Source organism: Lutjanus erythropterus, chromosome 4 (assembly GCF_056507025.1).
Source record: "Lutjanus erythropterus isolate fLutEry1 chromosome 4, fLutEry1.hap2, whole genome shotgun sequence".
Lineage (NCBI taxonomy): Eukaryota > Metazoa > Chordata > Actinopteri > Lutjaniformes > Lutjanidae > Lutjanus > Lutjanus erythropterus.
Genome location: NC_139320.1, coordinates 3,241,109 through 3,263,441, shown reverse-complemented (window position 1 = coordinate 3,263,441; position 22,333 = coordinate 3,241,109). Strand labels below are relative to the sequence as shown.

The 22,333-nt window shown below is 38.8% G+C and overlaps 1 protein-coding gene across 11 annotated transcripts in view; it reads right to left on the bottom strand.

Moving 5' to 3' along the window:
• The window catches only part of myo18ab (myosin XVIIIA b), a 206,342-nt gene that overhangs the window by 38,589 nt on the left and 145,420 nt on the right, over window positions 1-22,333 (bottom strand). For all 11 annotated transcript variants that reach the window (XM_084716789.1, XM_084716790.1, XM_084716795.1 and 8 more), the window contains 9 exons: window positions 21,624-21,735; window positions 18,392-18,519; window positions 16,454-16,608; window positions 15,788-15,911; window positions 11,650-11,757; window positions 11,364-11,456; window positions 7,985-8,095; window positions 2,426-2,530; window positions 432-578 (listed from right to left, as the gene is read on the bottom strand). In XM_084716789.1, the coding sequence (XP_084572915.1) occupies window positions 432-578; window positions 2,426-2,530; window positions 7,985-8,095; window positions 11,364-11,456; window positions 11,650-11,757; window positions 15,788-15,911; window positions 16,454-16,608; window positions 18,392-18,519; window positions 21,624-21,735 (1,083 nt within the window). The remainder of the gene's footprint in view (window positions 1-431; window positions 579-2,425; window positions 2,531-7,984; window positions 8,096-11,363; window positions 11,457-11,649; window positions 11,758-15,787; window positions 15,912-16,453; window positions 16,609-18,391; window positions 18,520-21,623; window positions 21,736-22,333) is intronic.

Here is a 22,333-nt window from a genome sequence, read left to right as displayed (position 1 = left end):
TTTTGCCTTTCTGTGGTTGTTTTGCATCTCTTTCTTGTTATTTCACCTCTCTTAATGGTTGTTTTATATCTTTGTAGTCATCTAGTTTATCTCTGTAGTCTTTTGTTTCTTTGTATTCCTTTGCATTTGTTTTTAGTTGTCTGATTGACTTTCCAACAAGAGTCAGTCATTTTAACTGTCTGAGAGGTCAGAGGATCTGGCCCTCGGGCCCCCTGAACACTTGGGCCTCCAGGCTTGTGTCAATAATCCATGCATGGTAACACGTGAGTATAATGTTAGCTCTTACGCTGCTGGTAAAATGTCTCTGCCACAGCTGTTCCAAACTTTAAAGCTGTCCTACTTTATCTGTGTCGACTTTAAATTCTACTTTATCCTCGTACTGTAACAGTGGAACAGTGAGTGCACATACAGTGGCGTGTTCATGGCTGTACCTGGTTCTTGAGCTGGGCGATCTCCCTCTTGCTGGGTGCGTTGTTCTTTATGTGGTCTAACATGATCTGGGCGTCGGCGAGCAGAGCCTTGGTTCTCTTCAGGTCTTTCCTCAAACGCTTCTCTGTCTCTATGTCACCACTTCTCACCTGGGAAACAGGTACAGTGAGGTGTGGTGACTCAACAGATGGATCAAGTATTAGCCATGGACTAAACACCCAATACTTACATTTTGTACCATATACATTTGAGTTAAGTTTTGGTTCCTACAACTAGTCAATATTACAAACAGGTCTGTTGTATTGTGTGTCTGTGTTAATAATACTGAAGAAAACAAACTTAACAGCATCAGAAAATATTAATAACTGCTCTACCTCTGATGTCTCAAATTTATATAAAACAATATTCCCAGTGTTGTTTGGACAGATCAGATGACTGGTTGAATAATAGTGAGTCTGCAAATGTATTTGGAAATAAGACATAAAATGTTGTGGAGGATTCAGTCAGTATAAATGACTCACTTCAATCATATAAAACACCCACATCTCCACCCACACACCTCAGCAGCAGTAGTGGTCTAGCTTTAGACCAAATAACATTACTAACATTCTGTTAAAATCCAACCCTGCACATATTAAATGGGAATGAAAGCGCAGAAGAAATTTACAGATACACAGATCAGGTCTTGATGGAAGATAAATGTCTCTTGATTTACTATTTCACACTAATTTTGGTACAGTTGAAATGTTTAATCTGGAAGAATTTTACTATCTAGAAGGGCACTGCAGGAAATCACACTGAGGTTGTTTTTTTTTTGTTTTTTTTAACACATCTATCGAAAGGCGTTTTCACACCTGCCTCATTTGGCCTGATTAAAATGGACCATGGTCCGTTTGCCTGTTAAATGTAGTTCATTTGGGCTGGTGTGAAAGCTGTCAATAGAACCCTGGCGTGGATCAAAACAACCTGAAAAGGAGGGTCTCTGTGTGCGGTTCGTTTGTGGTGTGAAAGCACACGAGCCAGCAGGATTTCATGATAGAAGATGTGATTTTAGCACAATTTCAAAAGCTAATCTGCTAATAAATCCATCAGGTGATCGTTATATCTGTTCAGGAGACGATCGTTTTATTGATACATGTATAGCCTATATTGATGAAATTCATTTAGTAACAATTAAGAACTTCAGTGCAGGTACTTTCCCTGATTAAAATGCCACTAGATGTAAGAACTGCTATGCTTGTATCCTACTCTCTGTGCTTTGTCTGATTTGTCACAGTGACCTCACAGTAATACAACTGTATGTCACACATGAAAAAATCAAGTGAAGGGCGGATGCGCTCCTTCACTCCCTCCCTCCCTCTCTTCCTCTCTCTCTCTTAAGGAGGGAAAACAAAAATCCTGGTGTTTTCTTCTTATTCTTTTCTTCTCCTCCCAGCATTTCTGTAAACTCAACACATAAAGATCTACAGTCAGGCTGTCAGATGCAGCACGCTGTCTCTGTGTGGACATTACACACACAACGAGCCACAGCAGGTCAGCGAGGTGCACACAGGTGCACAGTGTCCTGTAGGCTAGAAGACATTTACTTTTTGTCCTGTTTCTATCTGTCAGTCATTATTAACAAAATGCAGTGATTTGCTAAATAATGCTTAGAATTGGTTAATCTTTGTGAGCTTAAATATACACATCTCAAGCATGAAGGTCCTGCGCAAACCTGTGAAAACCACAGTAATTTTATTTTCCCAGATGGATCCTGATGATGCACTGATGATGCAGGCTGACATTCACCAAAACTGTCCAATCAACAAATTGCTCCTTTTCGGTTGTTTGCAAAAAGTTGATGTGAACACTAACTGCACCAAAACTAAAATGCAGCAATCTTTTTTTTCTTTTGGTTCGCAGCAAACGAACCAAACTACAGGTGTGAAAACGCCGTCGGGTCCTGTCGCAGGTTCAGCAGGAGTGGGATCCATCCCTCTGTGTACAGTGTAGTTACCTTGTCCTGTGCTGACAGAAGCTTTGACTCCAGCTCTCTCTTCTCTTTCAGCACCTTCTGCTTCTCATCATACTCTTCCTCCAGTTGGACTTCCATTTGCTTCAGCTAGACACACACAGAAACAGTCAGGGGAATGAGTAAATTTATATTTCTATCTGAGCAAACAGGAGTACATAAAGTAATGAACAAATGGGTGCTGAACAATGACAATAATCAACATACAGCACTGTCGATTTCATGATGAAAGAAAAATGGGTCATAAATTAATAGGTTTCTTATCTTATTTGAAGCATAAATGTTAAGCAAGCCTCAGTTGTAGAGACACTCTGCTGTAGACCTTGTTGTGTTTGACTCACATCAGCATCCTTAAACTGGACAGAAGGGCAAGAACTACACATCTATCACACTTACTTTAATAGTAAACCAATTTCTCATGCTGTCTGGTCTACAGTAGCTTAAATTTTCATATTCTTGAAGACCCCCTCCAGTGAAAATCCTGTTTTTAACCTTATTAACATGTCTAAGTGGTGTTTTTCATCTGTTATAAGACATATCAGGAGAAAAATAAGCAGCAAACACCATGTCTGAGTATTTCTTGGTTTAGAACTGCAGAGAGCAAGAGCAGCTTCAAAAAACAGATTCAGTCAAGCTGGTAATATGATGTCATAAACCCAAGGAACCAATCCCGTTAATCGAGGGGGGTGGTGCTATACATATCATTAAGTAGTGGTGGAAAGAGTATTGAAAATCAAGTATGGTTACACTACTAAAATATTACTAAATTACAAGTAAAAGTACAGGTGTTAAAAATGTACTTATGTAAAAGTACAAAGTATTGGTCTCAAAAACTACTCAGAGTATTGCTTTTTAACCCTTGATATTCAATGCATTAATTATCAGTGGAGGTTTCTGTTTCTCCAAATCTTCAGTCTGAATTACTGTCAGCTCCGTCTCTGTTCTGCTCAGTGCTCACAGTCACCTCTCCAAACTATAGAGCAGGGGTCCCTAACTGGCGGACCGCGGTCCAAGTCCGGACCCACACGCCGTCCTATACGGACCTGGACCTATAACCAATAAATTATTAATAGATTTTATTTTTTGATGGGACACTTCTATTTTAACTGGCACAACTTTTCTAGTCTTGCCGGCGCTGGTTTATCTGATCAGGAAACACACAGACCAACTGCAGAGAAGCTGCGTGTGGAGGAGACTGTTGTTAATGACGGAGTTTATTACAACAGTCAAAACTAACGTGATAGTTAATGACATCGACACCAACCAGATGCTCTTATAAAATTCAACAATTGTCTATACGTAAAACAGGAGAGTCTGTGTTTCTCTGTGAGAAACTTTCAGACCTTCTCACAGCAGAGTGAACAGGTGAGGGAGGAGAGGATGGCAGACTGATCACTAATCAATCACTGATACCGTCGTCCTCTCGGACTGATTAAAAAATAAAAGTGCAAAAATTGGTGACAAACCAAACCTGGGTGTCCACACACATTAAGTCTTTGTGTGAAACACTGCAGAGTGTACAGAACCTTTTCACTGTTTTTGCCATCTGCCTTATAGAAAACCTCTCTTACTTGAAGTACTGTTTACAATATCTACTTTATTTTTGTAAGAATTTTTGTACTTCTGAGGCACTATCCTTACTTCTGTTGTTCTTCTGCATAATAAATGCTCAAAAAATTACATTATATCTTTGCTTTTGTTGTTGTTTTTTAAATCAATTTAGTTTTGCTAAGGGACTACAAAACCCATTCAGAAACACTTCCATTGTAAGTTTTACACTGTGACATTTACACCGCGATAAATACCGTTACCATGAAGGGATTCAATTTATAACGTGATATGAATATGAAATTTGCCCAGCCCTATTACATAGTTTAATGCATACTTAAGTACAAGTAAAAGTACAGACTTGAAAATCTACTCATAAAAGTACACGTACACAAAAAACTACTTAATTACAGTTATTGGAATATTTGTAATTAGTTACTTCCAGTCCTGATCATTAGTGACAATGCCCCGCCCACAGGAGAAGCAGGATGTTAGCTAGTTATTGTGATTATCTAGTGAAACAGGAGAAGAAGGCAAGTGCAGTTACTGAGGGGTAGAGGTGGGGGGTGGGGGTGTGTGGAGGGGGCGGGGACTATTTGCATATTCAGGAATCCTTGAATACTAAATGATGTGGAGGCGTAGAACTATATGTAAGCCTTTTTAACAAGGTATTTGAACTCATTTTGAAAAAAAAGAACATATCAGACACAATTTATTACTTCTGGCAGAACATTTTATATTGTTCAAAACAAATGGAGGTGGACTTTAATAAATATAAATGAGAAACAATCTGTTTTGAGGCTAACGAGAACCTGTACGTATTAAAATGTGCACAGACAGTAATAAAGGGCAGTTTCCTTCCTTTATATATCAGCATAATTCATCATCAAATAATGCATCACTATGTAAATGTCACTGGGAGAGACAGTGTAGACACAGCGCTCCCAGCTAGTGTAAGTGTAGAAAAAGCTAATTATGCGTGGGCTAATGAGGGCTCCGCTGGTGGAGGCCAGTGATGGGGCAGTCAGCACTGGCAGAGCAAAACAAACACAAAACAGCATTAACAGTTAATAGCACAAGGCTAAAGATACACCCAGATTGAGACAGCAAAACACACACCCACACATATACAGACACACAAAAACTCCTCTACTCCGTCATACTGATAACATGTGACAGTTAAGCCACCAATGGGAGACATTATGCTGATATGTAAACAAACGTGAATTAAAAAAAGGTCAAATAATTTACATAAAGAGTCATTTACAACTAATGCAATTATATATGCAGCTGAAAATTCTCTGTATATTCATGTGTTAATTTAATTCTTTTTGCTGAAAACAAGCATTAAGAGGAAGAGGTTTTGTTACCAAACCACACACACTGTCCAGCATAACACACAGGACATTCTACTGACTGATTCATCAGTACAACAACATGGCGTCATACAAACCACTCTGCTGCTTCGAGTTGCTCCTTTGAACACAAATGCTGGTGTTAAGGACAAGTGTGTGATTTAGTGGCAAACACCTCATCTCCTTCTTTCCTTCCAAGTGTGTAGGACAACCTGCAACTTTTACTCACAAAAGAGACATTTCTTTGGCCAAAGATACAAACTAAAAATCTGTCTGGAGATCAAACTATTAGTTTCCTCAGAGACTCCTCTTTTTTTGGATTTGGTGACTATAGCTAGCTTAGGGAGACTTAAGAATAGCCACTGACAAAATTTAGAGTCAAAGGCACCAAGAAATAGATGTAAGGTATGATGCCCATTTTATTTGATCAAATACACTTTTTTGCTTTTGTGATAAATGAAAATTAAAATGTTTGATAGTTGTTATTTATTTCCATGTAAGTTTTTGTCAAAAGCTACATGGAGCTTCTGGAGAGGGGGGAGAGAGCAGCATGTGGCTCCAGAGCTGCAGGTTTCAGACCCCTGGTGTAGAAGAATCTATGGTGGCAGAACATGAAAGGCTGAATCCAGAGCCAGTGTTTGGTTAATCTGTTCTGGATCAATGTAGAAACATGGTGGTTCAACATGGCAGCTACCATGGAAGAGAACCAGAGCCCTCAGTAGATATAAAGGCCTCTTTCCAAGTTGGGCTGAATAACATGACTTATAAATAATAGCTTGATATCATTAGGCTATGCCACTGTATACATCTTGATGTACACGTTTTCTTTCACATTGAGTACTTAAAATTCTCAAACAGTAATGATCTTACAGAATATGATATATTACTGTAGACATTAAACTACCCAACAGAATATAAAGTAGGGCTGGGTGATGTGGACAAAATCATAGTTTTGATTAATAATTATCAGTAACCATCAGTAATGTGGATATAATGAAACTGATAGAAAACTGCACCAATTTACTGTGATGCAGCTTTTAAAAGTAGAAGACAACAATCTAGTCTAATATCACAATAGTAAGATAACACTGATATAATTATTTCTAAAGTAATGAAAGGACAATCATACTTCAGGTGATTATGCACTACTGAAAACATACTTATAAATATCATATTCAATTTCTGACATATTCTGCCAATAAATCTCCCTAAATAAACACACTGGACATTTAATCCATTAATTATTTCCAATTGTTCTCCTTTGTTTTTGTTTTTTTGAGCTACCATCTGTTAACTTAACACTTCCTATATGTATTACAAATTAAAAGTCAGCAAAAGCGTAATGCCCTTTGAGCTGCCAGAACTTTTAATGTGAAATATATGTGCAGAAGTGCCGAGTTTCACTGGCAACAGCTTAACAGCAACCCCAAAAATATGGCAAAGTGGAAAGCACTAGAAATTAAGAGTGAATGAAAACTCTCTATTTCTCTAAGAGAAGATAAAGTGTTGGGATTAGTGATGTGGAAATGTAAGTCAGAATGAGTTTAACAAGACAAGACAAAGTGTTAAGTTTGTATTAACACCAAATAGGATCAAAAGCAAATCAGTGAAACATGATAATTAGGGCTGCTGAGAAATAATGGCTTGTCTCCAGTATAAGCCTACTTCAAATAAAGACCCCTCCAGAAAACTGGTGTGCAGCTAACTAAGATTTTAAAGACATGTGTTGCTTAAGTCTGGAAAGAATGAAACTAAAAGCAATTCTGAATTTTTTCATGCAAAAAATAAGGCTATATGTGGGGAAATTACAGCTGCAACGACTCATTGATTACTCTATCAATTGGTTGTTAAAGTTAAAATTCTCTGATTTCAACTTCTTAAATGTTAACATATTTTTCTGTTTTCTTGACTCCTCCATGACAACAGATTGAATATCTTTGGGTTGTGGACAAAACAAGACATTTGAGGAGGTTACATTGGACTTTGGGAAACAATGATCAACATTTTTTGTAATGAAAGTAATCATTAGTTGCAGTTCAACAAAAAGATCAGTAATTGAATAAAAACGATCTCCTGGAGTCATGAAAAATATTTGGTTGTGATTTTTGGTTGTTCTCAAAACCAGAATACATACATATTTGGAAGGATTTTGAAGCTCTACCGATATTAAGAAATACAAGTCAGGATATCTCGGTCTCTGCTGCTTCAATTTTGAACATGCTTTTATTGTTTTCAATCTGTCCCTATTGAATCACCATTTAACAAGTATTTGATTGGCTGATTCAGTCATTACACACTGACTTGAAGTCAGGAAAAATACAGATTCAAGCAGGAGAAATCTGAGAGGAGCAGGAAGGTGAAATGGTTACACAAAGTTATGAATGCTTCTGTTTGTGTATTGAACAGAGATGTCTTGTAAAGTGACTTTAACTGCAACATTTATTTATTTATTGCAGTATTCTTTGCTGTTGTTGTCAGCACAACAAGTGTTTCCATGCTCTCTTGTTTCTTTTTTTCTATCCCTGTCTCCGTTGTTTCATCCACTCATTAAATCACTAAAGTAGAACAAAAAGCTGAAGCTATTGCAAACTTAAAAAACAGTATTAAAATATGTGCATGTACGTGTATAGAACCTGCTTACCTTCTTGCTGCAGGACTGCCTGATCTCTTCCACCTCATCGTCTTTGCTCTCGATCTCCTTGGAGTGTGTCTGACGCAGACGCTCCATCTCCATCTCCAGACGCAGCTTGGCCTGAATAAAAAAAAACATTTTATTTTAAACTCTGCTCTCATCATGGCTTAAAGGAACACTCTGCTGATTTGCAACCTTATTTCCATATATTATTCATAGGCGTGCGTATGTCCACAGTACTTGCTATTGTTCTCTATACTGCTAATAAACTCTGACATCTGCTCACAGGGAGTTAGGATGAGAAAACCTCTGCTTTCTTCTTTTTCCCTCTGGGAGCAGCACTACAGCTCAGTCTGCAGCTGAAGGTTAGAACTGGTGTTTAGACACAAAAAACTAAGACATAGGTATATCAGTATGTATAATGTCAGGCTCTGGTAGTCTGCTGTCCAAGTCTGTCTGCTGGAAGTGACTAGTTTCACCAACTCGAATGTCTTACAGTGTGTTCGTTAGACAGACAAATGTCCTGACTGACTGTGCTGCTCTACTGAGTCCCAGTAATTCACACCATGTTCACATCTAAAATAGTGCTGGGTGAGAAATTCTTAATTTCCACTGGAACTGTATTTGACAATTTGATCATGTTTGTGTGTAGTCGTTTCACAAAGTTGTCTTGATTCAATCTTTCCATGGAAACTGCAATGAAAGTTTCTGTTTTACAGATGTTTGAATGATGCATACTGAGGTTTGATCGTTTAATATGCGCTTCAGCAAAATATTTGACATATGATATAAACAATAACGAGAATATGCAAGGAAGACTAAAAGCTGAAAAGACCCATCATGGGTCTATCCCAGTTATAAACTGAAGCAAATCAAAATGCAATTAAAATTACTGATTACACTTGTGTTAAGTACAGAGGTTAGTCTATCTTAGCATGAATCTGGGTGAAACATGGCTGTGTCTAATGTAAAAAGAGACAATTCCCTCTAAAACTCACTAATAAACACCTTATATCTTGTGTGATTGATATTACAAAGCAGGAATGTAAAGACATATATATGTGTAAAAAAAAAATGTGGTTTTAAGGGGAGTGCGTCAACAATTTCTTGACAATCATAATTCTCCTTAAAAAACACACATTTGTCGTTTTTATGTTTCTATTTGTCTGCAGATCAAGTAAACAAGATCTGTGTTAACTGGCCAGTTGAATGAATCAACCGGCCAAAATGAATTATTAAATAAGTTGCCAACTATTTTGATAATTGATGAATCAGTTTGAGTAATTTTTTAAGAAATAAAGTCACATTTCTCTGATTTCAGCTTCTGAAAAGTGAATATTTTGGCTTTGGACAAAACAAGACATTTGAGGGCGTCACTCTGGGCCTTGGGAAATGCTGATCAACATTTTTCGCAACTTTCTCACATTGCATGAACAAAACAACTAAACGATCAATCAATAACTAACAGATTAATCAACTATGAAAATAATCCTTAGTTGCAGCCCTTGAGGAAATAGTCAAATGTTGATGTGAGTTGAACAAAAAATTCAGTAAGTTAATGAAGAAAGACCTCCTTGAGTCAGAAAAAAAATTGGTTGTGATTTTTGGTCATTCGTGAAACTAGAATACAGACAGATGCTTTTTGGAGTTCGACCCACATTATAAACTAAAAATTTGGATATCTTGGTTTAATTTAATCTCTGTGAGTTACCCTTTAATGAGTATTTGATTGGCTGATTTAGTCAATACACACTGAGCTGGACCTGTCGAGAGCAAAAAAAACATCTGAGGGGAGCAGGAAGGTAAAGTTCAAGGTAAACAGGTAGCTGTTTCCCCTTGCTTACAGTCTTTATGCTAAGCTAGGCAAACCATGTGTGTTGTTTTAAGTATTATCAGCAGTATTCAGTGAGCAGTAGTTCTGTAGCATTGCTCTATATCATAGTTTAAAACTTCGTCTTGTAGCCTAGCTTCTCCTGTCTGAGGTTTGTGTAGGTGTATGAGTTTTGTAAAGGAGACAATCCTCCATCTTGTTTGTATTCTATTTTACCATCGGGGTCTCTGCCCTCTATCAGTTAACACTTCTCCATGTAACAGGGCTGCAATATTGTTTTTTCTTTATTTTTTATTTGCTTTGAAAGAGCTGGCAAGGGCAGTAATACTTTGTCAAACTTGAACTCAAGTAAACAAGTATAAGCAAAATATTCAGAGCACACACTCATCACACTGAGCACAGTGGTGTAACAGCTGAATTCCCAGCACTAACTGTGTATCACTCTGAGAAAACACTGCACTGAAAGCACTGAGTGTCAGTCTGGTACCAACAGAGGCCACAGGGAGTTTATGTGGGTGATGTTAAAAACTGACACGAGGAAGAGCACATCATCAGTATATCATATTTTTGGGGTAAACTATTCCTTTAAAGCTGCAATAACCAATGTTTTCCAAAATAGCATTATGACAAATCCATTATCATTTAACCCTGCAGCTCCTCTCAGTTTTATTGACTCTTTAGCCTCTTCAAGTGCTTTGCTTTGGATTATCAACACATTTACTGTATGGCTCAGTCTCACTGCAGCTGTTCTTAAACTGATTCAGTGTACACCACCTGCCCAACACCGAACAACACACAGACACAGTTAGAGACTAACTGGTTAGCATTATGGACTATTTAAGTTCTGATGAGACAGATACTTTTCTCAGGAGTTGGTGCAGACCAGAACAGAGCAAAAAGATATTAACTTCTGCAGTCATTTCAAGAAACTGGGTCATGACCCCCAGGTAGGTCACAGGAGATTTTAATTGGGTCACCAAATAAATGAAAGACTATGGAAAATAAACTGCAAATTTAAGATTTATATCTTTTATAAAGCATTTAAAAAGTGTATATTGTTTTACTGTTAAGACAAAAAAAACAAGAGCCAAAGGCAAAGAGATTATAGGTCAGCAAAATACATACGTTTAAACTTAAGAGTTTAAGTTGGTCTCAAAACACAAAAATATATCACAGTAAGTTGCCTTGAAATGTTGAGTTGTCTCAACATCGCATTTATGTCTAATTTATGAAGGATGTTTTCAATAGCATACATCAAGATAGCATAAGGTGATGGCAGTAAAAATAGTTAGCAACATTCATTTATGTGCAAATTAACACTTCCCAAGATTTATTGATAAGGCCTATTGTCATTTTTAAAAAGTTGGTCTCCAGACATAAAGTTTGGGAAACACTGGACTATTGAACTGTTTGATTGGGTGGACACAAACATCACTGTAGGGGAATGTCAGGGATTTATCTATCGAATTATGTTCTGTTCTTAAAAAATGAAGAAATGTAACTGTAATATTGTGTTGAATAAGTTACTATAATAAGAGCACTGTGCTTTGACTGTACCTGCTCCAACATCTGGATTGTGCCGGCCTGCTCATCCAGCTCCTCCTCCTGGTCCTTCACCTTGGCCTCCATGTCACGGAGCTGCTTCCTCACCTGAATAAGACAAAATAATACATTATATACATAATAAAACTTTACTTTATAAAAAAACAAGTTTGTATTTGTACCTGACTGACTGTGCTGCTAACAGCAGTGAAAGAAACAGAAAGTTTCAGGACAAAAAGCTGAAAAAAAGTGCAAAACCCAGCACAAAGAAGAACCGTAAAAGTGAAGAAAAGAGGAGGACCTTGGCCAGTGATGCCTCATCCTTGGATTCCTGGGAGTTGAGGTCCTGCAGCTCGGCCTCCAGCTGGTCCAGCTTCAGGTTGACTGCACACACCTCCAGGTCCTTGTCCTGCAGGGACAGCCAGGAGATTACAGAGTAAACGTGGAACAGGAACGGGAACAGGAACAGACACATATACATGTGTTGAGGGAAAGCTGAGCAATTATTTACTCTGCTCAGCAGGTGGCTACAACGTGTACACGCATACACACACAGAAATATTTCCACAACTTGGATTCATAATTACAAACTCATGCTGTGTGGACATCCACAGCGCAACTCTGCAGAACTTTATTACAGATTTAATCAAGATCCACAACTTTCTACACAACAAATAAGAGATGTTCAATTATAAGGGAATGTGTATAAAATATTGCAGAGGCATGCAGAGTTTAAAAAATGATGAAAATGGTGCAGCCATCAGGACATCTGGAAATAGTTCACTTAATCTAAAATAAACCCGAGGTCACTAAAATCACACCAATATTTAATGGAAATTAAAAGTTAACCATCATTGCAAACACAGCTATAACCTTAGCTCATAGCTCTGTTCTGTTTAGCAAACCCGAAATGCTCTTTTCTATGTGTTTTTAGCACTGTCTCACTTTTCTCTCAAAAGTCACATGTCAAGTGATAACATAATAACTACTAGAGTAATCTACAAGATCAGCTTTATATACTGCAAATGATTTCATTCTACTGTGACCCACACTTGAACTAGTGTGTTTAATTATGATGAAGTTAGCTCAGAGTTCATTACATGAGAGGTTTTTACATTATGGAAAAAAGTGTTAAAATTGTTCAGTTTAATTTTGAAGTTACTACAGTGAAATGTAAGTCAGGTACTGGAAACAGAACAGAAGTAGTAATGAAGTGAGTGAATGAGGGAGTGTGTCAGACACACCATGTGGAAGATTTCACAGGTCAAAACAGAGAGAGTGCACTTGAAAAAAATGAAAAAAAAAAACTTTTCTGGAACATTATTATGTGATGAGAAACAAAATGCACTTCATTTTACCACTTGAGGAAATTTCCAGCCTCTTAGTCCAATATATCATGACAATCGTTTGGCAGATGTGTTGATCGATACATTGGCACATGCAATAATGGGCAGACGGATTCTCACTGTTTGTTGTCAACAAAAGTTGACCTTTGACTTTTTACACTTATGGAAACAGCAGCTTGCGGGTGGCCAAAGTGTTGTACGCCAATAACTGCAAGCAGCCATTTTGTCAGGAAATAAACAGGTTAGGAACGCCTCCCCACTAACACAATAATGTGTGTGTTACTTCTGTTACATACATGCTGTATTTTTGATTCAATATCAGTCTAATTACTGGTATACACGAGCTAAACTGGCAAGATAAAGTTAAGGTAAGATATAAGACTGGTAAGATAGTAAACAGAGCTAAAATGAAGCCATTGAAAATGAATGCTTCAAGAACACAACAATCTTGGCTCCAAACAGGAACTATTACGGTCAAAGGCAGAATATGACAGTGAACTGAGCACACGTGCTAGTAGCTACTTAACAAGTGTCATGTTAGTACAACACGGTGCAAAAGAGTAAAGTGGTACTTGAAGTGCTCAGTATTTTGTGAAGTGGTACATGGTGTAAAAAGTTTAAGAAATACTGTTTTAAAGTATTCTGATGATACAGTTTTAATATCTTCGTTCAGTGACTCAGACAACTCTGGACTGCACCAAACTGCTGTGGACAAAGCAGGTGAGTAGAGTGATAAAATAATAAATAAATAAAGTGAAAAATGCTCTTGAGATAAACACAAAGAAAACAGAAGAGATTGTATTTGGGTCACCATCTGACTCATAAAGTTCCTTTCATTATCCATAAAATTCAGCAGGTATTTTCATATAAATACCTGGGTGTTATGATCGACCATCAATTATAATGGAAAGATCACACTGAACTTGTCAGCAAAAAGTCAAAACAAAGAATTTATCTTCTTTGATGTCTTCGGTCTTTTGGGGCGAGCAGACAAATTCTTGTTCGGTTTTTCACTTCTGTGATTCTGAGTCTTCTACAGCACTGTAATATTATATGGTACAAGTGTTAGTCCACTGCTCTGAAGTCAAAACTGCTCCATCACATGAAAATCTGCTCACAGATTGTAGGCCAAGCTTTGGAGAAACTCTATGAATCAGCCGACCATAATACTGGCTCACAACATTGTTTCTAATCCCAGCCATGTCCTGAACAGTGAATACAGATTGTTACCATCCAACCAGAGACACAAGGGTCCTGTGATCTTATGAGGTCAGACTGAAAAACTCTTTACTGCACCAGTCAATCTTAAAGTTAAGTATGAATCTCAATCTTAGATCAAATGTATGTTAAAAGACCTTGAATGTCATTTTCTGTGTTTATATTCTTAAATGCAGTGTAGTGTTTGTCCCCGTCTTAGTTTTTGTGATTAAGATGTCATGTTAAAAGTATTTTGTTTCTTGTCTTGATGTTTGTCTATGATGTTGCTGGTATGATGCAAGACAAATCAATCAATCGATCAACAGTTTTTCCTGATTCACAGCACTATACAACTAATAAAATTATAACAACATGAAAAATGATTTTGTAAAAAGTCCATAGAATTGTGAGTGAGTATTTTTTTTTTAGTTCTCAGGGATACTAGCATCTAGATGATATGTGTTATTGCATGTGGGTCCAATGGAATAGGAAGGTTTGACCAACTGCTAGAGGTCATTCTGAAAAATGGCTGTTACACCCAGCAGGGTGCGACTTTGTGACGGCCAAATATCCAGAATTGTCGCCAATGTATCGATCAACACATCTGCCAAGTCTGGTCCTTTTATCCTAAAACGATTGCTTGTGCAGCAATGCTGCCACACTGTAAGCCCTTTCTCATCAGGGTTTCTAAAAGTGGGGAGGGCCAGCTGCTTGTTGGACGTGTGTGAGAGGAAAAATGTCATGTTGTCATTTTGGTATTCATATAATTACTACTAGATTCCTGGATCTACTCACACACCTCTCTCTGTCAATCATTGGGAGAGCCCACTGTACATGTTTCTGAGTCTGTGTATGTATCAGATTGTGTGTAACTTTATTGAAAATTAATTTAAATTGTTGTAAAGTCTTTATTAGCATCTGAATGTGCTGCCTTCACCACATTTCAGCTCTTTGCTCCTCTGGAGAGCACAGACTCCTGACACAGTCCTCCGCCTCATTCAGCTGTTGGCGATTCTTTTGAGATCTCCCCAGCTGACCCCACTCCCAGACATTTCTGCCAGGACATTTCTTCTCCAGCTGTTCCTGGGGCGACCTCTTTTCCCCGTTCCTTGGGGGTTCTATGTCAAGGTTTGTCAGGTGATGTTTGTGGCACATTTTCTGAGGGGGTGTCCAATCCAACTCCACTATTTCCTTCGAATTTATAAGTCAGTGGGATCCTTGTTCTTTTCCACAGGTACACATTGCTTACTTTGCCCACCAGATGTTTAGAATCCTCCTGAGGCAGGTGTTAATGAATGTCTGCAGCCTGTTTGTTGTGTGTTTTGTTGTTCTTCATGTCTCTGATCCATACAGCATCACCTGCTTCACGTTGGAGTTAAAGATGTGCATTTTGTTGTTGATTGAGATGTATTTTGAGTTCTTGTTCTGAGCATGTTGAACACCACCTTAGCCTTGTTGATCCTGCTTTTTATGTCTGCATCTGTCCCTACAGTGATCTGATGATGTCTACAACACTGCCTAGGTGTGTGAGTTCACCATAGTGACGCCCATAAATAGGCTATGTTGTTTTTTCCAAAGATGTGAGAGATTGGGGTGCATCACCCTGGTCAGGAGGTAGAAGGAAGTGTATGCCTAAAAAGTTCTGGAATCACTGTTTTACATAATGCTTATATAAGCAAAAGAAAAGTCCCTATTTTTGTAACTACTACTATGGATCCAGCTGGTTGAATAAATCTATGAGTGGTTCCACTTTTGGCACCACCGGGCATAAAGATACGCTAAGAACAGACACCACAGAGAGCAAAATCCTGCCATCACCAGAGGAAATTTTGCTGTAATTACACAAATGAAAATAAATAAAATAAAACACACAAACTGGAGCACACAGGCACACACCTCCAGCTGCTGTCGGAGGCTGAAAGCGTCTCCGGACAGCATGTCTTTCTCTCGGGCCAGTTTCTCCCTCAGGCTCCTCTCCCTCTGTACCTCCTCCTGGGCTGCGCTCAGCTCGCTGTCAAACCTGCACGCAAACACACACCCACACACACTCCACTGATTAACACTGTCAAAACACTCTAATGAAGCAGTGCTACCACAACTCTGATGACATTTAAGAAGCTAAATTCATAGAGTGAAAGTTCAAGTAACAAATCTAATCACTTAAAATGTGCTGAGCTGGTTGCTAAGAAGATCACACCTCTGTTTTAACAACAGCATGCATATTCAGCAACAGATATACAGACACACAGCATGTCCCCTGCTAGTACAAACACACACACACACACACACACACACACACACACACACACACACACACACACACACACACACACACACACACACTTTAGCAGCTGAACAAATGAGCTGGAGACTTGTCTGTTCTCTCTGCACAGCATGATGCTATAAACAATCTGGAGCATAATATAGTTTTTCCCTTTACAGTTATCACCGTTACTACAGCAACACCACTGGACCCTACACAGAATAAGGTAATACAACTGTGTTTAGTCACGTGTATCTGCAGACACCTGCTCAAACATGACTCTGTGTGTGTGTACTGACTTCCTCTGCTTCTTCTCCAGGTCGTGGTTGCGGCTCTGCTGGCCCTCCAGGTGCAGTTTGGTGTCCTGCAGTTCAGCTGTCAGTCGCTGGGTTTTCTTCTTCAGCTGCTGGATGTTTCTCTGGGACTCCTCGTTATCAGCCTGCAGGTCGCTGATCTGCACAGACACACACAGACACACACAAACACACACAGACATACAGCAAATCAGAAGTGGAAAAGAAAATGTTTCAACATATTAAGAAGCCTGGACAGAAAAGACATTCAACGTCTGACAACTGGAGAGTTGTCCAGGCACAAATCTACACTGGAGTGGAACAAAGTAGGCTTAAAAAAATGTAAAAAAAAAAAAAAAAAAAAAAAAAAAATCTTTAAAGGGATACTTCAGATTATTTGAAGTGGAGTTCTATGAGGTACTTCTCCATAGTCAGTGTATCACCTACAGTAGATGGTGGCCGACACGCCCCCAGTTTGGAGAAGCAGGAGTACCAGTGTAGGAAGTTAAGCAATGTACTGCTGTGCTAAATGTATCTTAGTTACTTAAAAAAAATCTGTATCAGTTTAAGTGTGCACTGTATTCTGAATATTTTAACAGCATGACCTTGCTGTTAGACAGCCTTTTCTGTCAGGAAACTGACATTATATAAACCAAATAACTCTCTCTCCAAACCATCCGAACACCTTAGACAAAATCAGTAAGTTTACACTGCAGAACACTGAAGTTTCTGGTCCATCGCTGCCTCGAACTGCGTTATTGTGTGATTCCTGTGTTTTAAAAGGTTGGTTTGGATTCACCAAAGTCACACAATAACACTAACAAACCAAACCCCTCTCTTGTCCACAAGCAAGTCAGGTGCATTTTTCTCTCACGTCTTGTACAACAGGAATGCTTACATTTTTGTCAGTGCAGCTTCGTGCATTTCATATCCCAGCTGTGTCTGATGGGTGTATACACCAGCTGATGCATTTATTTAGACTTCAATCTATTGTTTTTGACAATATGTGCTTAAACGTGAAGCTGGTGCCCAATAAAAAGGTAATGGAAATCTGATTTTTCCACATTTTGTAACCTAGGTAGAGCTCATTCGGTTTAATCCCACAGCCAGCAGCGACACATGGCAACTTCTCAGACTTTTTCTACAGTGTTTTTGTGAACAATCTGTATGTTTCCTGCCACTAGACAACTTCACTGCTAAATTTTAATCCCTCTGCTCTGATCGCCAACACCTGACTGCTCTGAGCACAGCCACCTGCGCTCTATGTTTTCCACACACTGCAGTGCTTATTCATCATGTTAATGGTGATCAGTAATATTCACACATATCGAAGGAAAACTGCAAAGCACAGACAGTTTGGCTCTTCATTTGTTGCTGGACGCTTTGAAATGGGTGGACAATATGGAGCCTGTATACACAGATGCTTCAATGTGGTGTCAATGCGGTCATCACGCGAAGCGATACTGATGTGACGTTTGCGGTCTCGACGTGGGGTAACAGATCGAGGCAGCAGTAGACCAGCAACTTCTGTGTTCCGTAAGATAAAATTACTGTTTTTATCTTCATGTAGAGTTTGACTGAGTATAAGAGCAGTATGTGGTTTATATCACTGTGGTTTGTTGTCAGAAAAGACTGACTAAAGCAGTGAAAATAAATGAAATTAGTATTCATAGTAATTATATAGTTTTGTGGACTGGTACTCCTGCTGCTTCTCTAAACTGGGGTCATGTCGACCGTCATCTGCTGTCAGTAACACACTAACTATGGAGAAGTGCCTCATACAGCCACACTTCAAACAATCCAAACTGTCCCTTTAATTTACAGCATGGAGAACGATGAATGGCAGATCGGTGGAGTCACGTAACACGTTAAAACCCTACAATACACAGAGTCTAGCTGCATGTTCATATCAAGATGGAACACAATGACTACTACACCACTCACCCTCCTCTCCAGCTGCCGCTTGTTCTGCTGCTCCACCTCCAGCTTGTCATCAAACTCCTGCTGCAGTCTCTTCTTGGTGAACTCGATCTCCCTGATGGCTCGTTCATACTTCAGCCTCCACTCTCCTCCTGTCAGATCAGCATGTTCACAGTCAAAGCCAGCTCCATCTCCTCTGTTTCATTTGTTACATTACACTTGCTGAAATGTGGATTTCAGTTAAAACAACAAAAAAACAAAACAGAAACTCCTAACTTGAATGTGTTCCAAAATTTATTTGCAAGGATAGTGATAGTGTAATGTACATATTATGATGTTTGCATGAAAAAAAAGACTGTACACAGTCCTATATCTTGATTTTCCAGGATATTTTAAATGGCTTTCAAGAGATTATGGTGATTATAGTTGCCAGCGCTCAAAGTAACTTTTATTAAATTAAAGAAACAATATAACCTTTAAAGTATATCTGATCATTTCTTAGTAAGAAGCCTCCTTGTTATCAAATCTTGTCCTCTTTTGAAAGGACAGACCACCCCAAAATCAAAAATACTTTTTTCTCTGGCCTGTATTGCTGAGTTTTGGAGATATCAGTCTTCTCTCTAATATAATGGGACTAAATAGCACTCGGCCTGCATCAGTCAAACCTCCAAAAAACACATCTCAAAGTTTAAGAAATCATGACACAGGTACTTAAGATAATCCATAGACCTTGTTGTGATCATCTTCATGTAGGAACTACTTTATTTCTACTAGGAAAAAAAAAACATGTTTTTTGAAAAGAAACACCAGATTTTAATTTTTCAAATGAATTTCTTTTTGGTGCTTCAGCACCACAAGCCAAATGTCATTTAGTTTCTTTATATTGGACAAAAGGAAAACAAGTCTAGAGCTAATATCTCCAAAACTCTGCTCTGCTGATGGATAAATAGCACTACAGGCCACGGGAAAATATGTATTTTTGATCTAGATTTTTTGATTGATATAGATTTTTAGATTTTTTTGGGATGAACTGTCCCTTTAAGCTCAACTGTAGCAGGACCACATGCTACTGACATCTGATTTATGTCCAACATGTTCACCCACAGACAGTTCAAACTATATCTGTTATTTCAAGTTCTTTGACTTTACTGAAGAAGTCCGTTCCAACACTCTCAGACAAACTTCAGCAAACCAGAAGCTTTTTGAAACATCTCTATATGGCACAACCTGTAATGTACTTTAGTCTGACATGAAAAATGCCTTCATGATTGTGTTGCAGTGTCATTTCACCTGAATCAAAGCTCTGCTATTGTACAAACAAGTAAAGCTGTTCCAACCTATGCAGTATGAATGAAGACACTTAGAAAATCAATTCCACATTCACAAAGTGTGCATGCCACACAAAGACAGCTGGCAGCCTGCCTGCAGGGCGTCTGGAACCGAATCCTTACTTCATTTTTCACTTTAAACTGATCCATTTCTAATGCACTTCTTCACATCGCATTTTTCTTGGCTTTTGTCAAAGCATCGATCGGACACCACCCCTACAGTTCCTGCACCTCCACTGTAGAACTCCCTGCTGGTCTTTTCAGGAGGGAATCACTGCTATTAACGTCTGTGTGGGAGTATGTGTATATACAATTCATACTGGGAGTTGAGAAAAAAACAAGTAATACAAGTTTGTGGCCAAGTTTGTGTTGAGACTGTCAGTGGTGCTCCACAAATAAACTAACCGTTACAGAAAGACTAATTGTGACCACTTATTCTTTTTGTCAACACAGTTTCTTTATGATTAGAGAAAGAAGAAACTCTGGTACAGTTTAGTTGAAGCCAATACAACAGCGGTGTCCTGTTAATTTGTTATTTAAACTTTGTCAGAGACATTGATTTGACTCTTTGTCTTTGACTGAGAGAAAATAGACTGACAATTTTGAAGCAATTTTTAAAACTGAAATGACAAACTTTATCTGATTCCAACATAGAGGATCAGTTGTTTTCAACTGTTTTAAATTTTTGTAATTATATATTTTGGAGTGTTGGTCAGACAAAAGAAGTCATCACATCAGCTTTTGTTGCTTTTGTATAACTTTGGTGTTTTTCAAACCTGGATCTGTTTTCACTGCCAGGTGGTAGGGGACGCCAGTAGAGTCCCCTCACCTCCACAGCAGCCGGGACACAGTGAGGCCGCTCACACCACAGCTTAAAAATGTCTCTTTCACAAAAATGTTTTTTTCTCAGTTTTTTGTCTGAAAAGTGGTTGCTTTGAGACAAACAACCAACATTCAAGTGCATCCTCAGTCCGCTCTCTCTACATGGCTCTGACAGTGGGTGACGTGACATTAGCCTTCTGTTAGCTAGTAGCTATTGTAAACACAGTTTAAATGCTGAACTGAACAATCTAAAGTGTGTTTGTATTTCACTCAATATCAGTCCAACAGCTGGCGAGACGTGCAGCAAATGTTTAAAAACAGTTGCGTGTAAAGAGGGGAAAGATTTGGTGATGCACCGGGTCACACCATGAGATGCACCATGTTTGACTGCTTGTGTGACCCCATGACGAGCTCATCAGCCTGCAGTGTGGGGGTCTCTGAGGCCGGAGAGGAGGAACAGAGATACAAAGCACTAGATACAACGTGTCTGATGATGATCACAGCAGCCTTTGCTCAGGTTAGTAAATATGATCATATTTCTGCTAGAGCAGTGTTTTGTGGACTAAAAAATTAAACCTGACCTTCAATCAGCATGGGGGTGAGTAGATAATGACTGAATTTTCACTTTAATGTCACTGACCTTCACTTTGTGCTTCTTTTTCAGAGTTCAGGCACCATTTAGGCACCGGTACATTTTAAAAGTATTGTTTTAGCACCAGCATTGGTGGTGGTACTTTGTAACATGAACAGGATCATTCTCAGTCAGTATAGTTCTATCTCTGTGAATATCTGTTTATTACACAGTAGTGTACAACAGTTACTTTGGCTGAAGTTGTTCCACCTCAACAGATGTGACAGAGCTCAGAGAGCTGTCACTCAGGCTTGATCCAAACACGCCTACACAGTCCTGAGAAGACTTCTACCGAGTCAGACACCTGTGTGGGTGTCCTGCAGCTCTGTCTGACAATTAGCATTTTTATGAGTCAGTTTATAAAGCAACATAACATAAATATCACAAGTCCCAGCAGCTTGGTTATGACTGCTGTTCTGGGGCATTTCTGTTATTTTGCCCACTTGCTGTGTGTGTGTGTAGGAGTGTGTCTGACCTGTGTCGTCATCATCCATCTCTCCGTTGAGCTCAGAGGCCCTGATGAGTCGAGCCTCCATCACCTCCATCTCCATGGACTCCATCTGTTTCTTCATGGAGTCGAACTTGGCCTGCCGGATGAGAGGGAGAAGAAGCGGTTGCTATGACAACATGAACACATCTGTCTCCACAGATTAACCCAGGGCTTCTGCAGGGTTTCACAAGTTGGAGCCCAGATAGAGGCACATTAGACACCACAGAGAGACAGAGTGGAGCAACTGAAGTCTCGGGGGCCCACAGAGAAAGGATCTGGTTGTTACTGATGTAGGATTCAAATGTATAAACTTACAGAGGGTTTTTAAACCTTTTCCAAAGTCAAATTCAAGTACTTTTCAAGCATATTTTTAAGATGCAATGTCAAGCTTTTGTTTACCAGCATCTTACAGCTGTGATAAATGATATATTAATATGCTCAAAATCATTAAGCCCCAACTTCATTTCTTAATTGCATTCAATCAGATGATATATGCTTTTGTCTGTTATCAGGAAAGGTCTTTGATCTCAGGAAAGATTAAAAAAATCTGTCCTGAAGACATCAAAGTCATTTTTCAAATGTTCAAATGTGACATGGTTATTGCAATAACTGGTGCTCATAAATCAGTCAACGATGTGACTATTTTCTAAACCTGAGATTCAAATTGTTTGATGTAAAGGTCTTCATCAGAAAAT